At 34.7% G+C, this 18,706-nt stretch overlaps 1 protein-coding gene across 6 annotated transcripts; it reads left to right on the plus strand.

The window, feature by feature from the left end:
- The first annotated feature begins 1,754 nt into the window (after window positions 1-1,754).
- On the plus strand, window positions 1,755-5,990 carry LOC109815986 (putative anion transporter 5). 6 transcript variants are annotated; one of them, XR_014430575.1, is made up of 3 exons: window positions 1,755-4,220; window positions 5,452-5,598; window positions 5,706-5,990. XR_014430575.1 is itself a non-coding variant. In XM_020380827.3 (2 exons), the coding sequence occupies exon 1, from the start codon at window positions 1,991-1,993 to the stop codon at window positions 3,284-3,286; it is 1,296 nt and encodes a 431-aa protein (XP_020236416.1). In that variant the 5' UTR covers window positions 1,755-1,990; the 3' UTR covers window position 3,287; window positions 3,977-4,858. The 6 variants fall into 6 exon arrangements, 3 of the variants coding, with proteins under 3 accessions (XP_020236416.1, XP_020236417.1, XP_020236418.1); XR_014430576.1 differs by having other exon boundaries at window positions 5,452-5,537; XR_014430574.1 differs by having other exon boundaries at window positions 5,452-5,990.
- Window positions 5,991-18,706: the final 12,716 nt, after the last annotated feature.

The raw sequence follows: 18,706 nt of genomic DNA on the forward strand, positions 1-18,706 counted from the left end.
TCGATTACCCATTCTAGTAATCGATTACCTTTGTACAAATTAAGTTTTATGCTTACTAAGAAGCACAGATTAATCAATTACCATATCTGGTAATAGATTATGTTTGCTCTAAAATCAATGTGGTTTCAGTTTTAAAAATCTAGTAATAGATTACCTTCACAGGTAATAAATTACAACGGTTACAAAAATTTTAAATGTTGAAATCTTCTTTGCATTATAAGTATAATCCTTTTCAAGAAAAAACATTATTATACTCTGAAAAACGTTTTAGAATAAGATCATATCACAAACTTTTCAGAAAGAATACAAGTGCTAAAGATTAATTGAAGAAGATGAGTTCTTGAAATATTTCAAGGATTTTTGAGTTAATCTCTATACAAGATCATTCTATACATATCAAGTGTATTCTCTTTGATCTTAAATCTTTGTTTGTGTTTTTGGGCTATGTTACTCTTTGAGATAGGGTGTCTCTAGAAGAGTTAAGAAAAATCTTAAGACTGGTTTTGTTTTTGTTAAGTAGGTTCTTGTGGGGTGCAAGAATCTTTGTTTGTGAAATCTTGTGGATTCAAGATTGTGTATGATTTTTATTCTGATTGTAATATTACTTATACATGGTGTGTGGAAAAAATATTATAGTGAAATGACTTGATTTAGTGGTGTGCTAAGTGAGGCACTGGATGTAAGCCCTTGTATGGCTGAACCAGTATAGATTATTGTGTAATTCTCTCTTAACATTCATCTCTTGATATAATTTTGTTATCATCTTGTGATATTTGTTTAAAAGAATTTCAAGAAAACGTTTCTTTATCTATTATCAATTGTTGTTCATATTCAATTCATCATATATGCAATTTGGTAATAATAAGAAAAAGAAGGTAATTTATAAAATCAATTTGCATTACGAGTATTTGATCCCCTGCATGCGATATCTGATATTTTGTATCTTATTACGGATATGTAATATGAATTTGATTAATTGTAATTGGGATAAGAAAAAAGAGAATAAGAAAAAGGTTTTAAAGATCCTAGAAAACCATCTAAGTGTAGAATCTATTCAAGCCCCTTCTAGATTCATGTTCTATCATGACCAACACTATTTTTTTTTAATTATGAAAACTAAATTTAGGATTTATAAACATAGTTAAACATTTAATATATTTTATAAAATTAAAATATTTATTTATTATAAATCTTATTTTATAAAAACTTATCCAATAGAATACATTAAATACTAATTATAATATAGTTTATACTTTAAAAATATTTATTTATTAAAAATTTAAATTGTATAAAGCCAAACATTTATTTTTTATTCAATAAAATTAAACACTTAAAAAATGCGGTTTGAGAGAAAATACTGCATTAAAGATAGTGAGAAATTTTTTTTAATAAATATTAATCTGTACTAATATTACAATGAAAATAAAAAATAATTTATAATTCTACATTAGAATTTGAATTTTCACAACTTAGTTAATCAATGATACTAATCGTAAGTTCTTTTATGTTAATGTACATAGGTTAAATTTTTTTAATAAATATAAATTTAGATAAGAAATCCTTATTTAATATTCCATAATTTCAACAATGAATATCTGACAAAGAAAATAATCTATTAAATAGAGATATAATTGAGAAAAATAATAATTGAATTTTAAAATTGTAAAATGATAATTATTTTGACGGTAAGGGTAAAGATTTGGTATTGGGATTAGGAGCGATAATAAAACCCAAGAGTGGGTACAATCTAAGTAATGTGCAGCATAGATTTAAATTAAGGGTTACGTGAGTAGTGAGTAGGAAGTAGAAAGAAAGAGAAGTGACTGTGTAAAGAAAAACGTGGTAAGGTAGGTTAGGGTGATTTATTTGATGAAACGGTTAAGTAGCCAGCAGGTTAGGTGGAATTCAATTGATAGTAGTAGAGTTTGTGAAATGCAATGGTTAGATTAAGCATACACTCACGCTTCCGTTTCGTCGAATCCCAAGGCTAATGAATCTCCCTCTGCGTTACTTGATTGTCATTTTGACCTTCATCTGCACGTCAGTTTGCTACATCGAACGAGTTGGTTTTTCCATCGCCTACACAGTTGCTGCTGACGCCGCCGGAGTGAATCAATCGAGCAAAGGTGCAATACTCTCCACGTTCTATTACGGATACGCGTGTTCTCAAGTTCCAGGAGGATGGGCAGCCCAGAAAATCGGGGGGAGGAGGGTCCTACTTCTTTCATTTGTGTTGTGGTCATTAACTTGCGCGCTACTTCCTCTAGATCCGAATCGAGTTATGGTTTTAGTCATTGCTCGTTTGCTCGTTGGTGTAGCACAAGGGTTTATTTTCCCCTCCATCCACACAGTTCTAGCGCAGTGGGTTCCTCCTCACGAGAGATCTAGATCCGTCTCTCTCACCACTTCTGGGATGTACCTAGGTGCAGCTCTAGGAATGCTTCTTCTTCCAACTTTAGTCAAGTTTAAGGGTCCTCAATCTGTGTTCCTTGCCGAGGCAGCATTGGGCTCTTCGTGGTCTTTACTTTGGTTCAAATACGCCACTGACCCCAAATCCACTGCCTCTGGTGTTGGGGAATCAGTGCTTCCCGTCAATAAAAAAATTGACACTCGCAACAAAAAACTAGTGTCAGCCAAAATCCAAATCCCCTGGGTGAAGATCTTAACCAGCTTCCCTGTGTGGGCGATTGTTGTCAACAATTTCACCTTTCACTATGCTTTGTATGTGCTCATGAACTGGCTCCCAACCTACTTTGAATTGGGCCTTCAGCTTAGCCTGCAAGATATGGGTTCCTCTAAAATGATGCCCTATCTCAACATGTTCCTTTTCTCAAACATTGGCGGTGTTGTCGCCGACTACTTGATCACCAGCAGAATATTATCTGTCACTAAAACCAGGAAATTCTTGAACACCCTAGGGTTCTTGGTTGCTTCTCTGGCCTTGGTGGTCATTCCCAGTTTCAGAACTTCTGGGGGTGCTGTCTTCTGTTCTTCTGTGGCTCTTGGTTTCTTGGCACTTGGCAGAGCTGGGTTCGCAGTGAACCACATGGATGTTGCTCCCAGATATGCTGGAATAGTGATGGGTGTTTCTAATACCGCCGGTACCTTAGCTGGCATTGTTGGTGTCGACCTAACTGGGAAGCTTCTGGAAGCTGCCAAGGCTGCGAATTCTGATCTTTCAAGTCCAGAAAGCTGGAGAGCGGTGTTTCTTATTCCTGGATTTTTATGCATTTTTAGTTCTTTTATATTCCTCCTATTTTCAACTGGGGAGAGAATTTTTGACTGAGGTAGCCTTGTCATTTTCATGGCTCATGAGCTAATGTTATTCTGGGGATATAATTTTTATTGCATCTCCATGTTATATCATGCTATTGCTTGGATAGGACTGGAGAGGTCATGTTAGCATAACTGGATATGATTTTTTTTTTCTCCAGCTTGTACCATTCCTAGTTAGTAAAGGTTACAGCCCAGCTTGCATCAGGAGCGATATTTTTGTCTTTGCATTTCTGAATGTTACTTCCATAGTTTCTTTTAATTGCAAAACATATTTTTTGCTCTTCGAAGTTTTTGCTCAAGTTTCTTTTAGCGCCAATCACAGTTGATACGGATTACTTGCGGATTACTTTTTGGGTTGATAGTTAATCTATCATACTTATCCTTTTCTGTTCTACCATTGTGAAATTTAAGATTGGCTGATTAAATACAAATTTTATACGGATTACTATTCTTAGGCACAAATTTCTGCTTCCAGTTACCTTGTATTCTTCTGCTAGCAGATGTCTCTGCATTATGGAATCATACCTGTGCGATTATTCTTCTGGTCACATGATTGTGTATAGTTCTGCCTTGCTACGTGATTATCTTGATTATGTTTGTAATATCTGTGCAAGACTGATTTTTAAGTAGCCCAAATAAAGTTTTGTTAAGTGACATTATAATATACTAATTTATATTTGTATCTTGTTCTCATCGTCAGGATCAAAGTAAGTTTTCCTTGAATGACCTGTATCTTATTTGACTACTAGACTGCTGCACAGGAATATGATGTTGCGGACTCTGTTTTGCCATGTCAGACATCACTTAATTACACTGCTCCTGAGCTGATTAGGAGTACTGTGTCTTCGGCTGGGTGCTCATCTGATAGTTTCAGTTCTGGATGCCTTGCCTACCATTTGATTGCTTGCAAGCATTTGTTTGACTGCCACAACAATGTGAAGATGGTAGATACAAATCCTTTTTTACTTTTTTCAGAGACTGGTAGTGTTACCTGAAACAAATAAGCTTGATACCTGGAAAAGAAACCTAAACCAGCGCAACTTGGGAAAAGAGGTTTATTGTGGCCCAGATTAAATCTAGTTTTACCATGTACAAGAGTTGAGTGCCCCAACCAGCTTCTGTTACTTACAATTGGCAACACAATTGCTATGTGCTAGTATTCTGTATTATAGGTGTGTCATTTTCAATAAGTAAAAGTACTAAAATACTACTATAGTACAATACATAATAAAAGTCAATGCTAACAATACCGAAATTAAGTAGCATTGATTTTAAAGTTATCAATGTTTTCAAATTTTCTGGATACGGTTTCTGATAACAGGCCTGTGATTAAGCAAGTGTAAAAAAGGAAGTAGTTGGGCTGCAGCTGGATGGGCCCATTTAGGGGTTAGTTTTTTATGTTATAAAATGTAAACCATTTACTTCCTATAAAGGGGGAATAATGGGATATTGTTAGGGGACTTTTGAATAGTTTGAAAATTGTGAGGAGTGGTCCAATGTCGAGACCTCTCGAAATATCTGAAGTGTATCATTCTCATTGGCAGATATTCCCTTTAATTCAATAAAGATTTACTTTCTTTTCTGTTTTGATTCACAAGTTCTATCAACTGGTATGATAGCCTTCCACCATTTCTTTCAACTGCAAGCAAGCAGTGTGGGTGGTGATGCTGGCATTGCAGTGTTTGTCCGGGACTAATCAAAGGGGTTAGTGCACAGCCAGCCTAAATGGGTGTTGGGGCTGTGGATCATGGTGGAATGTTTTAGGATTCCATTGCAATTTATGGGATACATTGGAAGTATGGGATTCTTGTGTGGGGTTTATAAGGCTTGGGCTCTCCGACTAGCTAGCTTGGAGAGCCAAGGCCTTACCTTGCAAAGGAATCCCAACATTCACGGTGATGGTTGCATGTGTCTTGTCTCTAAAAGAGAGAATATATTTCTGTTAATGATTGAATAAATTTCACTAGATAGCACCCATGTATTGTCTATAACCATGAGAAAAAAAACAAAAAAAATTGTTCTCTTTCATTTATTGAATGTATTTTTTATGTATTTAAATGTAAAGAAGGAAAAATGACTAGTTTCATTACTTGACAACAATGTAGGCTATATTATTTTATTTATCAAAAGGTAATAAAAAAAATTTGGTTTTGTACTTTTGACTTACTTATCCAGGGACACATTCTCATATATCCCATCAGAAGAACTCATTCCTGAATTGCGAAGGTTTCTTTCTCCAAATGAATTTTCCATGCCAACAGGTAAAGATAGCTTGGAGAATCAATATATTTTCTCCATTTCTTGAATGTAAAATAAAAACAGGTATGGCATCAAAATTCAAAACAGTTAAATGGTTTTCTTCGGGAGTTTCTTGTAAATGAAAATTTAATAGATGTTTATTAATTAAAATTTTGTTGTCTGATCTGAAGAGGAAGATCTTGATCATGTCAGATGTGATACACAGTATTAATTCTACATTTCACAATAGATGGCTCGAGTTGGCTACCTTGACCGGCAATTCTTGGGAGGTGTTTGAACTTAGAAGTTAGAATATTAGAGTTGTTATTGTGTAGAGTCTTAGCTAGGCTAGTAGTTTCATTTGACTAGGCTAGTGCTGCTAGTAGTGCACTAGTAAACTAGCATAAATACGTGTAACTTTGTACTATATCACATAAATATCGGTCTAATATCATTCATTCAGAATGTTACTGTGATCCTCCTTTCTTTTCCTTCTTTTCCACCTAAACAATAATCCTATAATATCAAACCACATCACTTGAAGATTACAGGGAGCAATTTGAGCTCTATGCAGAACCCCTGCTTAGCACAAATGGGTTCAGGGAAGTGTTGAGATCTGACTTAAAGTTACACCCCTGTAGTGCTTTTTCAAAGATGAAAACGGTTATGACAATTCATTTGAGATCGAAACTCCTGTTTATAAACTTATAATGATATCTTGATATCTCATGTTACAAGGGTGGTTCAAAATGGTGTTGTAGAACTGTAGAAGTTTGATTATGTAAAACTAACATGACAATCATTAACTCATATGGGGTGTTGGTGTACTAGAATATTTGACTAGGATTGCATGTGTATTTCTTCAGGACTAAGTAACTCGTAATCAATATGTTACCACTGAACATTGCAATTAATATTGTCTCTGCCGGTTGTTGGCGCCTTCAGATGGTTGTTTATGCTATTTTCTTGGATATATTTCCTTTTATGTGTAGGAACCTTTTGTTTAGTTTCATGTTTTGTATTGGCCTTTGGAGAGCCACTTTACTTTCATTTATTTTTAGCTTATTTGTTATTAATATTATTCAAGTTAAGTATCTTTTGAAAGCTTTGTTTTTAGAAATGTGAAGTGAATGTGAGTCCTCTATCTTTGAAACATTTGATTTGAAAATGTTCTGCTAGGTTTTTAATGAAATATTTTTATTTTGAAAAATCTTTATTGTTTCTTATATGTATTAACTAGAGGGGTATAAGGTGTTACAATAGCCTTATAATGTTAAATATTTTCTTGGTACCTAACTAAATTTTCTTCATAACTTTAGGTGCCTTATGGAAAAAAAAAAAAAACATTGGCAACTACATAAATATATAGGGAAATGCAAAATGTGTGGAGGGAGTATGGATAAAGAGAAAATAAGAAAATAAAAAAAATAGAGAAAAGAATGGATAAAGAGAAAAAGAAGGGAGTATGGATAAAGAAATAAAAAAAAATAGAGAAAAAGAATTGTTTGCTAAACACCTCTTTAAGGTTATAGATTACTAGGGAAATACATGTGCCCTTTGGAATCTCAGTCATTTTGTTTATCTTTTCTTAAAAATCCACACCTAAAGGTTTCACTCTACCCTGTTATAACCTTATGAAAGGCCTTGCAATTCATTTGTACATAGGGAATAATTGGTGGAGACCTAGATCTTTACCAAGCTTAAATCCTAAATCCTAAACCAAAATAGAATATATATATATATATATAGAGGGGTTATAATTATACTAATGTAATTTTTATCAAGTATTACACTACTTAATAACTTTATATTAAATGTTAATTTTGTAAATTCAACCGTTAGATTGAAATTTCATATCATTTTATACGTGTATATCAAATTTTGTTAAAATTGAACAATTTGAAGGTAATCAAAGTATTCATATTTTAGTGTATTTTGAAATGAATATATTACGTCAATTTTATTTTATAAGAATGAAGTATTAAATCATTTTGGATTAATATAAAGTTTTGTATATATGATCTAAGAGATATGAACTTTCAATCTAACGGTTAGATTTGTAAAATTTACATTTAATATAAAGTTATTAACCGGTGTAATACTTGGTAAAAGTTACACTAGTGTAATTATAATCCCCTCATATATATATATATATATATATAGAGAGAGAGAGAGAGAGAGAGAGAAGATCAAATTACTCTAAGAGTAATTTTTGGTAAAATTACTTCACTTAATAACTCATGATGTATATTATGTAGAGTAATATTATCAAAAATTACTCTTAGAGTAATTTGATCCTTCCTTTTATATATCACTTTGAGTGAAGAAAGATGAGACAACTAATTAAGTATAACCATTTTTTGGTCCGCAAAAGAGAATACAATGGTTATACTTGACTAGTTTTCTCATTTTTTCCACTCAAAGTGTTGTTATATCTATATGGAGGAGAGTAAGGCTCACCAAACATGCCTTATGACTTCACCTTTCCTTTGATCACAATATTGCCAAAAATGGGTAAAGGGCACGATGGTAAGGTTGTCAAAACACCTTCCCATCAATATATATACATTCAAACAAAATAAGAAACCTTGCAAGTAAATAAAAGGTACACCATATTCTTGTCAAACTCATTGCAAAGTGGGCAAGCTAAGCTAGATACGATGGATAGCTATTCCTCCACAAATAATCTTTGGTTTGGATTCTATCAAGCACCATTCTCCAAGAAAAGTCCGTAGCTTTGGATGGAATAGGCAAAGGCCACAAGCACTTGTGTAAATTGTTGTCCACATTAGCTAGTTTAACAAGAGTATCATTTTGTATTTCGTTGTATGTGCCTCTCACCACAAAGAATTTTAACATATTTTGTTTCTATAAGATGCATCAAAGAAATAAATAATTTATGTTCCCAAACAAACAAATTCCTTCTCCAAAAGACATTCTAGTGCCAACAATTGTCAACCCATTCACCCATACAACCTAGGGAAGTCAAATTTTAAACCTTTTTCTCCAACCTATGGCTCCTCTCAAAACAAAACAAGTTCCCCATCCCTTAGAATCCTCACCATGTTTTGATTAAACCAACTATCTAAACTTAACATATTACACGCCCTTCCTAAGTTCTTTCACCATGTAGAACCTTTATCCCACCCCCACTAATGCACCACCTCCTTTTTTATGTCATATTTTTCTTTTATGACCTTAACCCAAAGGCTATTAGGTTCCATCAACACTCTCCAACCTCACTTCCTTAAGAGAGACTCGTTAAAGAGACCTATATCTTTTATGTCCAAATCACCCTCATTTTTTTTTTGTTTACACATCATTCCAACAAACCTAAGCTAGTTTTTATGTTCCCCCAAACCACCCTAAAGAAACGATCTAAATAGACTCTCAATGTTTTGGATGACACTTTTAGGGATCTTGAAAAAAAAAAGCCAGTAAATAGGTAAGGAAGAAAACACTGACTAAATGAAGCATATTCTCCCTTTGAAGGACAAGAATTTATTACTCAAAAAATTGAGTTTTCCTTTGATTTTGTTGATCGTAGGCTTCCATGCATCTCCACTCTCCTTGGATTGACACCCACCAAAAGGCCAAGCTACTTGGAAGGAATACTCGTGACTCTACAATTTAACACCAAAGCAGTCTCACCAATACTATTAAAAAATTAACCTTAATCTCAAATGTCAACTCAAAACACCTTAAAATAATCTTCAATAGTTATATATTTTTCAAAAATGGGTTCCCAAATAAAAGAGCATTGTTTGCAAATTGTAAGATAGAGATTTGAGCATTGCTACTTCCTACTTGGACACTCTCAAAAAGTTGCTTCCTACACGCCTCTCTCATAAGCCCTCCCAAGCCTTTGCCATGATAAGGAACAAACAAAGAGAAATAGTATCTCCTTATCTAAGTCCTTTCTGCTCACAAACTCTCTAGTAGGGGATCTATTTACCAAAATAAAGTTGTAAAAACTTTAAGCAACCTTTTATCCAAGAGATCCACACCTCATCAAACTCATTCTTATCATTATGTAAAGGAGGAGTTCCCACGTCATCGAGTTATAAGCTTTTTCAAAATCTACTTTGAAAATAAAAAAGGCTTTTTTCTCTTCTTAAAATCACCCACTAGCTCATTGGCTATCATCACCCGATCAAGAATGTTCCTCCCTCCCCCCCCCCCCCCCTTCCCCCACAAAAACATTGATTTCCTTTCACTAATAACTTTGTGAAGAATTCTCCTCACTCTTTTTTATAGCAATTTTGTTATGATTTTGTAAATACAATCAATGAGACAAATGGGTCTAAAATCTTGTAGATCTTGAGGGTTCATATTTTTTGGTATAAGGGTAATGAAATAAGCATTTGTGCCTCTTGGAAGTTTCCCATTTGCATGAAAATCTTGCAAGTTCTTACAAATGTCTCTATTAAGGGTTTCTCAAAAACACAACTTAATAAAGTTGAAATTATACCCATCTAGACCAGGGCTTTTATCACCCCCACAATCTCACACCGCATCCTTGATTTCCACTTCTCAAATGGGGTGCAATTAACAAGCTATTATCAATAGCATCAAGTCTCTCAAAGTGCAACCTTCCAAATCAACCTTCACCTCAGCAACCTCTTTGAATCTCTCATAGAAAAAAGTCTTCACCTCTTATTTCACAAGATTTGGATCATCTACCATCCTTCAATAGACCTTGAATAGAATTAGATCTTCTCCTCCACTCGATGATACAATGAAAATATCTTATGTTGTTTCCACTTTCTTTGAGCCACCAGTTTTTAGACTTTTGATAAAGTAGGGATACATGTTTTTTTGACTGGTTTCTGAAAATTGTCAAGTATAGCCATTAATTCTAGAGATTTAAGCCTCTAATTGGACATGTTGGATATCATAAAAAAATTGTTAAATTTTAGCTGGTTGTACTTCTATTCTTTAGAGTATCCTAATTAATGAATATATCATACCATAGAGCCACAACTGATGTTTGCGGACAAGAAAAAAAAATTAAGTTTGGGGTTGTTTGACGTCTCATTTGATGACATTTTGCATTGCATAATTACCTTAGAAAATTTGCATTTAATTCTAACACTATATAGAACTAGTTTTTAGTTTAGTTTCATGTTTCTTTTGAAACTTGTTACGCTTTTGGTTGTTTCTATGTTTAAGGTTTGAATTTGATCTTAACGAAGAGCCAATTAAATTAAAAAAACATGGTTAGAAGAAAAGAGAAGAGTTGGAAGCATGATAGGTACAAAGATAGGCAAGATGAAAGAATTTTGGAGGTTTCTAAAGGAATCAACGTTGTGATAAATTTGTCATACCCGTAATTTTGGTGCTAGCCAAGCAAAGAAAAATTGGACGAGACCATCACGAATGTGATAGAATTTGTCATGCCCGAGACAAATCTTGAAGCTAAGTAAAATCTTTTGATTGAGAGCAACACAACTGTGACAAAATTGTCACCCCCGTGACAAGCCTTGAAGCCAAGCTAGAGATTCTTCTACGAGTGTCAAAACTGTGACGAATCTATCACACTCATGATGCAATTTATTTACCATTTTTTTATATCTATTTTAGTCTTAGCTTTTAGCATTTATTTTTGGGCCAAGATGATTAGGCCTTTTTAGTATAAATACTAGTAGAATGACTAGAAATACACTTTTTTAGACTTTTGGAAACACGATAGAGGATTGAGGACTTCCTTTCTTGCTCCTTTGATTTCTAGGTTGGTCTTTGTGCTTATATTTTATTTTTGTGAATCTAACATAACTAAGTGTGATTAGACTCCTTTAATTCTTGGATTGAACTTATTTGCTTTATTTGAATTATTCAATTATCTATGTGTGTTCTCTTATTGATTTCAATTCTTATTATTTTATCTATTTAAAGTATATGACCAACGTTTTTCATAATCTTAGATTTTGAGGGAGGAACTAAAAGGTAAACTTAAATATTGGAATCATAAGAATTAAACTTAGGTTTTAAATCATGGAAATATGTTTAATCTTTTGAGGATTCAATGAATTGAAAAAGAACATAATAAGTTTAATTGAAGATAGTTACCATGAAAGTTGGAATTAATTTAATTAGCTACATCTTTGTATCCTAGAAGGAAAAGAATGATATCTTATGTTAATTGACCTTCAAAAAAATCAAATAAATATTGAGCAAGACATTTAATTAGATAGAAGCTCATTGAGGGTACCCTAATCTTGGAAATTCCTTTTATTATTACATTTTTTGAATCATTTTTTGTTGCTGTTTACTTAATTAATTTTCTTAATTTTTGAAGAATCATCATTTCAACTCTAAACGTTCAAACCTTTGTTTAATTTTATCGAATGGTAATAATACAAGGTCAAACATGTCATTATGGATTCGATATTTTCTTACTCGGCAATAACCTACACTCGTAATTTTCTCACATAAGGGCTTAGAGATGACAAGCAGGAATCGAAAGGATTTTTGTTGCCACCACTTGCACCAATGCCCACAAAGTCATGTACGTTGTGTTAATGCTTTGATAGGCTTTATTCAAATCATTGTTTTGATGTTAGAATCATATGCTTTGATGTGATCCTATATTTATTTATATGTTCTAATGAATAATATGTTCATGTATAAGAATTTTATTCTTACATGATTTACATTATGAGAAAAATTCATCTTTTACAATCTATTTAAAAATCTTTTTCTTTCAAAACTTTCTTGGTTATAAAAAAGAGAGAATGTTAGAACAAATGATTAATTAGGCTCTTCAAAAGTATGTTGATGATAAAAAAAAGAAAGTGTTTTTCAAGAAAGGAAAAAGAATGAATTAACAAATAAAATGTTTTAAAGAAGCAGATAATTTCATTTTTATAAATAAAAAAATATATCTTTACAAGACAAAGCATGTCATCTTCATTAATTAGGTTAATAAATACTTTTACATATTCTATCACTTGTCTTTATAATTCAAATAACAAAAAAAGCATTTTTGAAGTGCCTCGAGACTAGTATTTGTAAGAATAAAGAATTTTTAAATTGAAAAAAGATTAACCCTATACCTAGAAATTTGTGTAATTAGAAAAGTCTTATTCCACTAACATAACAAAAGGAGATTTAAAGGAGCAAATACACTACTCCAAAAGAGTTGATAAAGGATCTCTTTTATCATATAAGAAGTGTGAATTTGGTGAAAAACATTAAATGTAAACATTAAATACTTCTACGATTAAGGAAAATAGACAATACTTCACCTTATCGAAAACATAAAGTTTCTCTCAACCATCATCTTCCTATGCTACCTATAAATACCAAAATAAGGAAGTTACAATAGTAAATGAAGTAATTTCAAAGTTTTCATTATTCCTTTTATATTATAATCTTCTAAAGCTCTCTTGTAAAATTCCTTAGTGTACTAAGGAATTTAATTACCCTTGAAGTCTTTTCTTTATGAAATAGTTAGGAGCTTACAAAAGGCTTTAGTATAAACAATACTTGAGTGTTTGAAACTTATAGACACTATGTCAAAAATAAACTTGTATAATTATTTGAAGAGACAAATCAAAGGTCATTTAAGTATAAGTCAAAAGTGACTTGTAAAAAATACTTGTCCTTATTGTGTTTTAGTAAACTTGATTGTATTGACAAAAAATTAGATGTAATCTCAATAGTGGAAACCAATTTAAAAATTTATGTTTTTAAATACACTCCATGTTTTTAAACCCTAAACCGTCCAACATGTTTCATGAACCCTAGCCCCTAAAATAGAAAATCTCGTCGAATACTCCTATATTCGTGAAGACACTCAGATTTCTGAGAGCGCCGCCCCCCTTTTGAGTCCATATAATATCTTCAAGTGACAAAGATCTACTCTAAGATCTATCTCTCAATTGGTCCGATCTAAATGACCTCATGAGAAAGAATACGTTCAATCTTCCAAGATGGAACAGTGTTCTTTGATGGCCACCTCTGAGGAACAGTACGTCACCATCGAGATTCCCAGAGAACTTGTCAGGCACTAGAGAACTGATGGCTATACTCATCTTCACTATGGAGCCATCAGACTGATGCTCACCCTCCATGGAAGACGCGGACTCCTTGTCTCTGCAAGGATTTCCCCTAGACACCAGTTACCTCCACTACGAAAATGTCGTAATAGGCACAGTCTTGACTACACTCCATGATGGAAGTGTAGTACTAACATTGTTTCCCAATTACAATGTTAGACTGAGAGACCCCACCGTACCAAACAGATTAAAGGTGCAAGTCCAGATCACTAGAGCAGCTCAGATCTCTGATGCTGTTTGTGCCACCCTTCACTACTAGATTATCTACAGGCTGCAGTCTCATGTAGTCAACTTGGCCTTACCCAGCAGCAATGACAGTGCGTTGAGTCTTTATTCATGGCAGCAGCCATTCTGGCAAGTTTTGGCTGGATCTCTGTAGAAAGTGAGCTTACATAGGTGCTTTTCAAGCTTGGATCATTGAGACCATTAAGAAGATAGAATCTCTTAAGCATTCTTAGATAACGCTTATCAAGATCCTTCATCTTGAGTGAACAACATTTCATCTCGAAGAATTCTTGTCTTATTTTTCTATATGTGAGTGCTAAGAACCTATGAATTCTTCATGTATTGCACCAAGAACTGCAGCATTGTTTCCTAGATCATGAAATGTATTTTGACGAACTGGTCCTAGGTTGGCATACCATTCCTTTAAGATTCCAGTCATTCTGCAACCAAATTCTTTAATGATCTTGTAGGGTTCAGCATCTCTTTTCATGAATCTGGTGTCTAACCAAGCACCAAATTCTATCAGTCGGGATCTCCATTGGCTTGGTTCAATATCATCAAGGGTGAACCAAGGTCCACTAGTTAGTTTGACAACTCCATTTCTAGTCCTCTGTCTGGGGCTTTCATCAGGTGATTCATAGATAGGATCTGGTCCGGTGGATGATGCCATTATAACAGAGAGATCTGCAAAATGTGCTTCTGATGAAGCTGAGGTAAGAGAATCTTCATCAGATGAATCCGTGAGATAATTATCATCTGATTTAGAGCTTTCAGAAGATTCTGAAATGGCAAGTTGTTTATCATTTCTGGCAGAGTCAAAGTTTTGGCTGATAGGCATCTGAGAATAAGGGTCTTGAGAGTCTTGAAAATAATGACCCTTTCCGGTATCATGCCTTTTTGGAGATGAAGTCGGGGTTGAATGGGAAGACTTAGGAGCGTCTTCTGTGGATTTGGAAACTTTTCTTGAACTGGATTCTATTTTTTGCCATTGCCAGTTTGCAGAGGCAGTAGGTATGTTATAATGTGGTCTTTCAGGCCTAGACCACGATACTGATGGTGTCTTGAATAGAAAATGAGATACTGGTGCAGGAGAGTGTAAGAACGCGTAAGGATCAACAGAAACTGGCTGAGGCTGCAAGGCCTTCTTCTTCTGTTCTATCTGCTCTTCCAATTGGAAGAGTTGAGCCCTTAGGCTCTTGATTTCTTGATCCTTTTCATTTGCCGCTGCGCCAAAAGGGGTGTGCCTCATTTCATTCTCTAGTCTAGAGATGTCAGCAGTTAACTTTTGGTAATAAGTATTCATTTTTTATGAGAGATAATCCAGCTTATCCTCTGACTTTTGAATACTGCTTGACATTTTTGTGACTTGTCATCAATCCTCTTTAGCAGGGAGTTCTGTGCCTGGGAATTTTCTGTATGCCAGTTTAGAACTTCTTCTGCTTGGCTTAGTACCTTCGGTTTCCCGTCAGTACCAATTTCTGAGGGAATGATGGTAGGTTTGGTAACTGAGTTCCAATGACTTTGGACCAAATTATGCATTCTTTGAAGAGTCGGATACCTACTGGTGCTCGGGAAATGACGTCTGTTTTGACAAGATCATTGAAGAATTTGGTTGCAGAATGACTGGAATCCTAAAGGAATGGTATGCCAACCTAGGGCCAGTTCGTCAAAATACATTTCATGATCTAGGAAACACTGGTGCAGTTCTTGGTGCAATACATGAAGAATTCATAGGTGATGGAGCACTCATAAATAGAAAAATAAGACAAGAATTCTTCGAGATGAAATGTTGTTCACTCAAGATGAAGGATCTTGATAAGCATTATCTAAGAATGCTTAAGCGATTCTATCTTTTTAATGGTCTCAATGATCCAAGCTTGAAAAGCACCTATGTAAGCTCACTTCCTACAGAGATCCAACCAGAACTTGCCAGAATGGTTGCTGCCATGAATAAAGACTTTACAGCCTTAACAATGGGTCGAATCCATCAGATGACCCAAGAAGCTGTAGATAAGCTTTGCCGCCAACATGAATACTTCTCAAACATGCTGAAAGACAAAGGGAAGTATGCCAAAGCTTGTATAAAACCCTTCTTGGAGATTAAATGCAAAGACAAAGACAGATGCCACTGTTCAAAGAAAACATTCAAAGGCAAAAAATTCAAATCTCACTTTAAGAAGAGGAAGCATAAAAAACCTTATAGGTTTTTTAGAAAGAAAGACACCCGAGGAAAAAACCCAGGTCAGAGATGTTACATTTGTGGCAAAACAGGACACTTTGCTAAGTCCTGTCCAAACAAAGCTCAAAAAGCCATAAATATGATTACATCGTTGCACCTGGATGACCGAGATGAAGTAGAATCTCTCTACTCAGAACAAAGTTCTGTAGACGAAGACATTGTGTTTGCCCTACAAGAATCTTACTCAGAAGATTCTAGTAGTGATTCAGATGACACTAGCCAAGAGGAAGAACCAGTCCCAGTCTTCGCCGTCAACCGATTTGATAATATGTCAACTGTTGTTCCTCCACATCCCAATGTTGAGATTGAGATACTATCATCTAAATACGAGAAGCCTATCAAAGTCATAGGTTTCCTTGACACCGGAGCACAGAAGACTATGATGAATCCAGACATCTTGCCACCTCATTTCTAGAAAAAGGAGACTACATATTTTATAGTTGCTGATGGAAAGACCTTCAAAACAGACGTCATTTCCCGAGCACTAGTAGGTATCCGACTCTTCAAAGAATGCATAATTTGGTCCAAAGTCATTGGAACTCAGTTACCCAACAAGGATATTCTAATTGGAATAGATGTCTTCAGTCTAGCACAAAGACTATTCATTCATCCAACTGGACTCAAATTCAAAGGAGAATTTAAGCCTTTCGTGCCAACCAACAAGCTATATTCTCTCTCAGAAGCCCCACCAGAGTTAGAAGAAATCAAAATACAGTTGAAATCTTTATGTTCTGATAGTCATGAGGATTTCACTCATCCAAATTCGCTCTAGAAAAATCCTGATTTCTTTATACAACTGCCATTCAAGCTGAATGAAGATGTAAATCCTACAAAAGCAACTGACCCAGGAATTTCTCCATCTGATCTCAAGTTAGCCAGACAAGAATGTCAGGAATTGCTCAGACAAGGTCTCATAGAACATACAAAATCAAACTGGGCGTGCCAAGCCTTCTATGTTGAGAAAAGATCAGAAAAACTCAGAGGAAAAAAGAGATTAGTCATTGACTACAAACCCCTCAACCATTTCTTGAGGGATGACAAGTTTCCTCTCCCAAAGACATCCTCCTTGCCTATCTTGCTAAAAGAATCCAACATCTTCTCCAAATTTGATCTCAAATCCGGATTCTGGCAGTTAGGAATTGAACCCAGCGAAAGACACAAGATAGCTTTTTGCATACCAAATGCACAGTATCAATGGACTGTCTTACCTTTCAGTTTGAAGGTAGCATATTCACTATTCCAAAGAGCTATAACAAAGATACTCGAACCTCTCCTAGATAATGTTATCATCTACATTGATGATATCCTCTTGTTTTCCAAAGATATGGAGAGCCACAAGAAGCTTTTGAATCAATTCTTGGAAAGAGCAAATCTATATGGAATCATGTTCTCAGAGAAGAAGATACAGTTAGCCCAACAGGAAATTGACTTCTTGGGGATGAAGTTCTCTCAGGGGACTTATCAACCTCAACCCCATATTGCCAAAGAGTTATTCAACTTTCTTGAAGAAAATCTAACTGTCAAACAGATTCAACAATTCTTTGGAATCATAAACTACATTCGGGATTTTATTCCCAAAGTTGCCAGATACACCAGTCTTCTCTCAAAAATGTTGAAGAAAGAAACCCCTTCATGGGGACCAGAACAAACCCAAGCTGTCCAAGAAATAAAGAAGATCGCACAAGATCCTCCTACATTAAAAATCCCAGGGGATGGAAAAAGGATTCTCCAGACTGATGCAAGTGATCATTACTGGGGTGTCATCTTCATTGAAGAAATACAAGGAAAGAAATTCTATTGTGGACATGCTAGTGGAAAATTCAAAGAAGCAGAGAAGCATTATCACACCACCTACAAAGAAGCATTGGCCGTAAAGAATGGAATCAAAAAGTTTGATTTCCATTTGCGGGGACATCATTTTGAAGTCCAGATGGACAATTCCTCATTCCCAAAAATCCTGGATTTCAAGAATAAGCTACCACCTGAACCTCAGATCTTGAGGTTGAAAGATTGGTTTTCTAGGTATGATTTTACTGTTAAGCATATTAAAGGAAAACACAACCTCATCCCTGACTTCCTATCAAGACCTCAGAAACCAGTTTTTGTCATAACTTCCTCCCATAGCTTTCCATTAATCTTCATGGTAAAACCTTTACCTGATACTGCAAAAACCAGAAAGTTATATCCTCCTGGTTTTGAACCAAAAAGTCCTGAAGAGATTATCCAGTTTGCTAAAGCTCATTATTTTTATTATCTTCATGAAACTTTAAGGTTTAAAACAATTCCTCCAACCATGTTTGACCCTATAGAAGAACATCCTGGAATCTTCAAGTTATTTTGTGAAATTGGGTGGGATTTGGCTGAACCAACTCTTTGGGCCATATGGTGTAAAATCGTCCAACATTCAATCCCAATTGCCTTAAGGACACAGTCAGCTTATGATATTCTGATAAATCCAGACAAGGCTGATTATTTATTCTGGACTTTATTAGAATGGTTTTCGCCTCTCACATGGTGGAGACGTGAGTTAAAAAAAGGTCATCAATTTTCAAAGAAACCAAAAGGGAAAGACTAGAAAACAATGTGAGTCTTTAACCTCTATTGCCATCATCAGTCGCCCTTATTTTCAGAAGCCTACAGGACAACTCTGGTCCAAAAATGAAGCTTA

This window comes from Cajanus cajan, chromosome 11 (genome assembly GCF_000230855.2).
Source record: "Cajanus cajan strain Asha chromosome 11, NIPB_CcT2T_4, whole genome shotgun sequence".
Taxonomy (NCBI): Eukaryota; Viridiplantae; Streptophyta; class Magnoliopsida; order Fabales; family Fabaceae; genus Cajanus; species Cajanus cajan.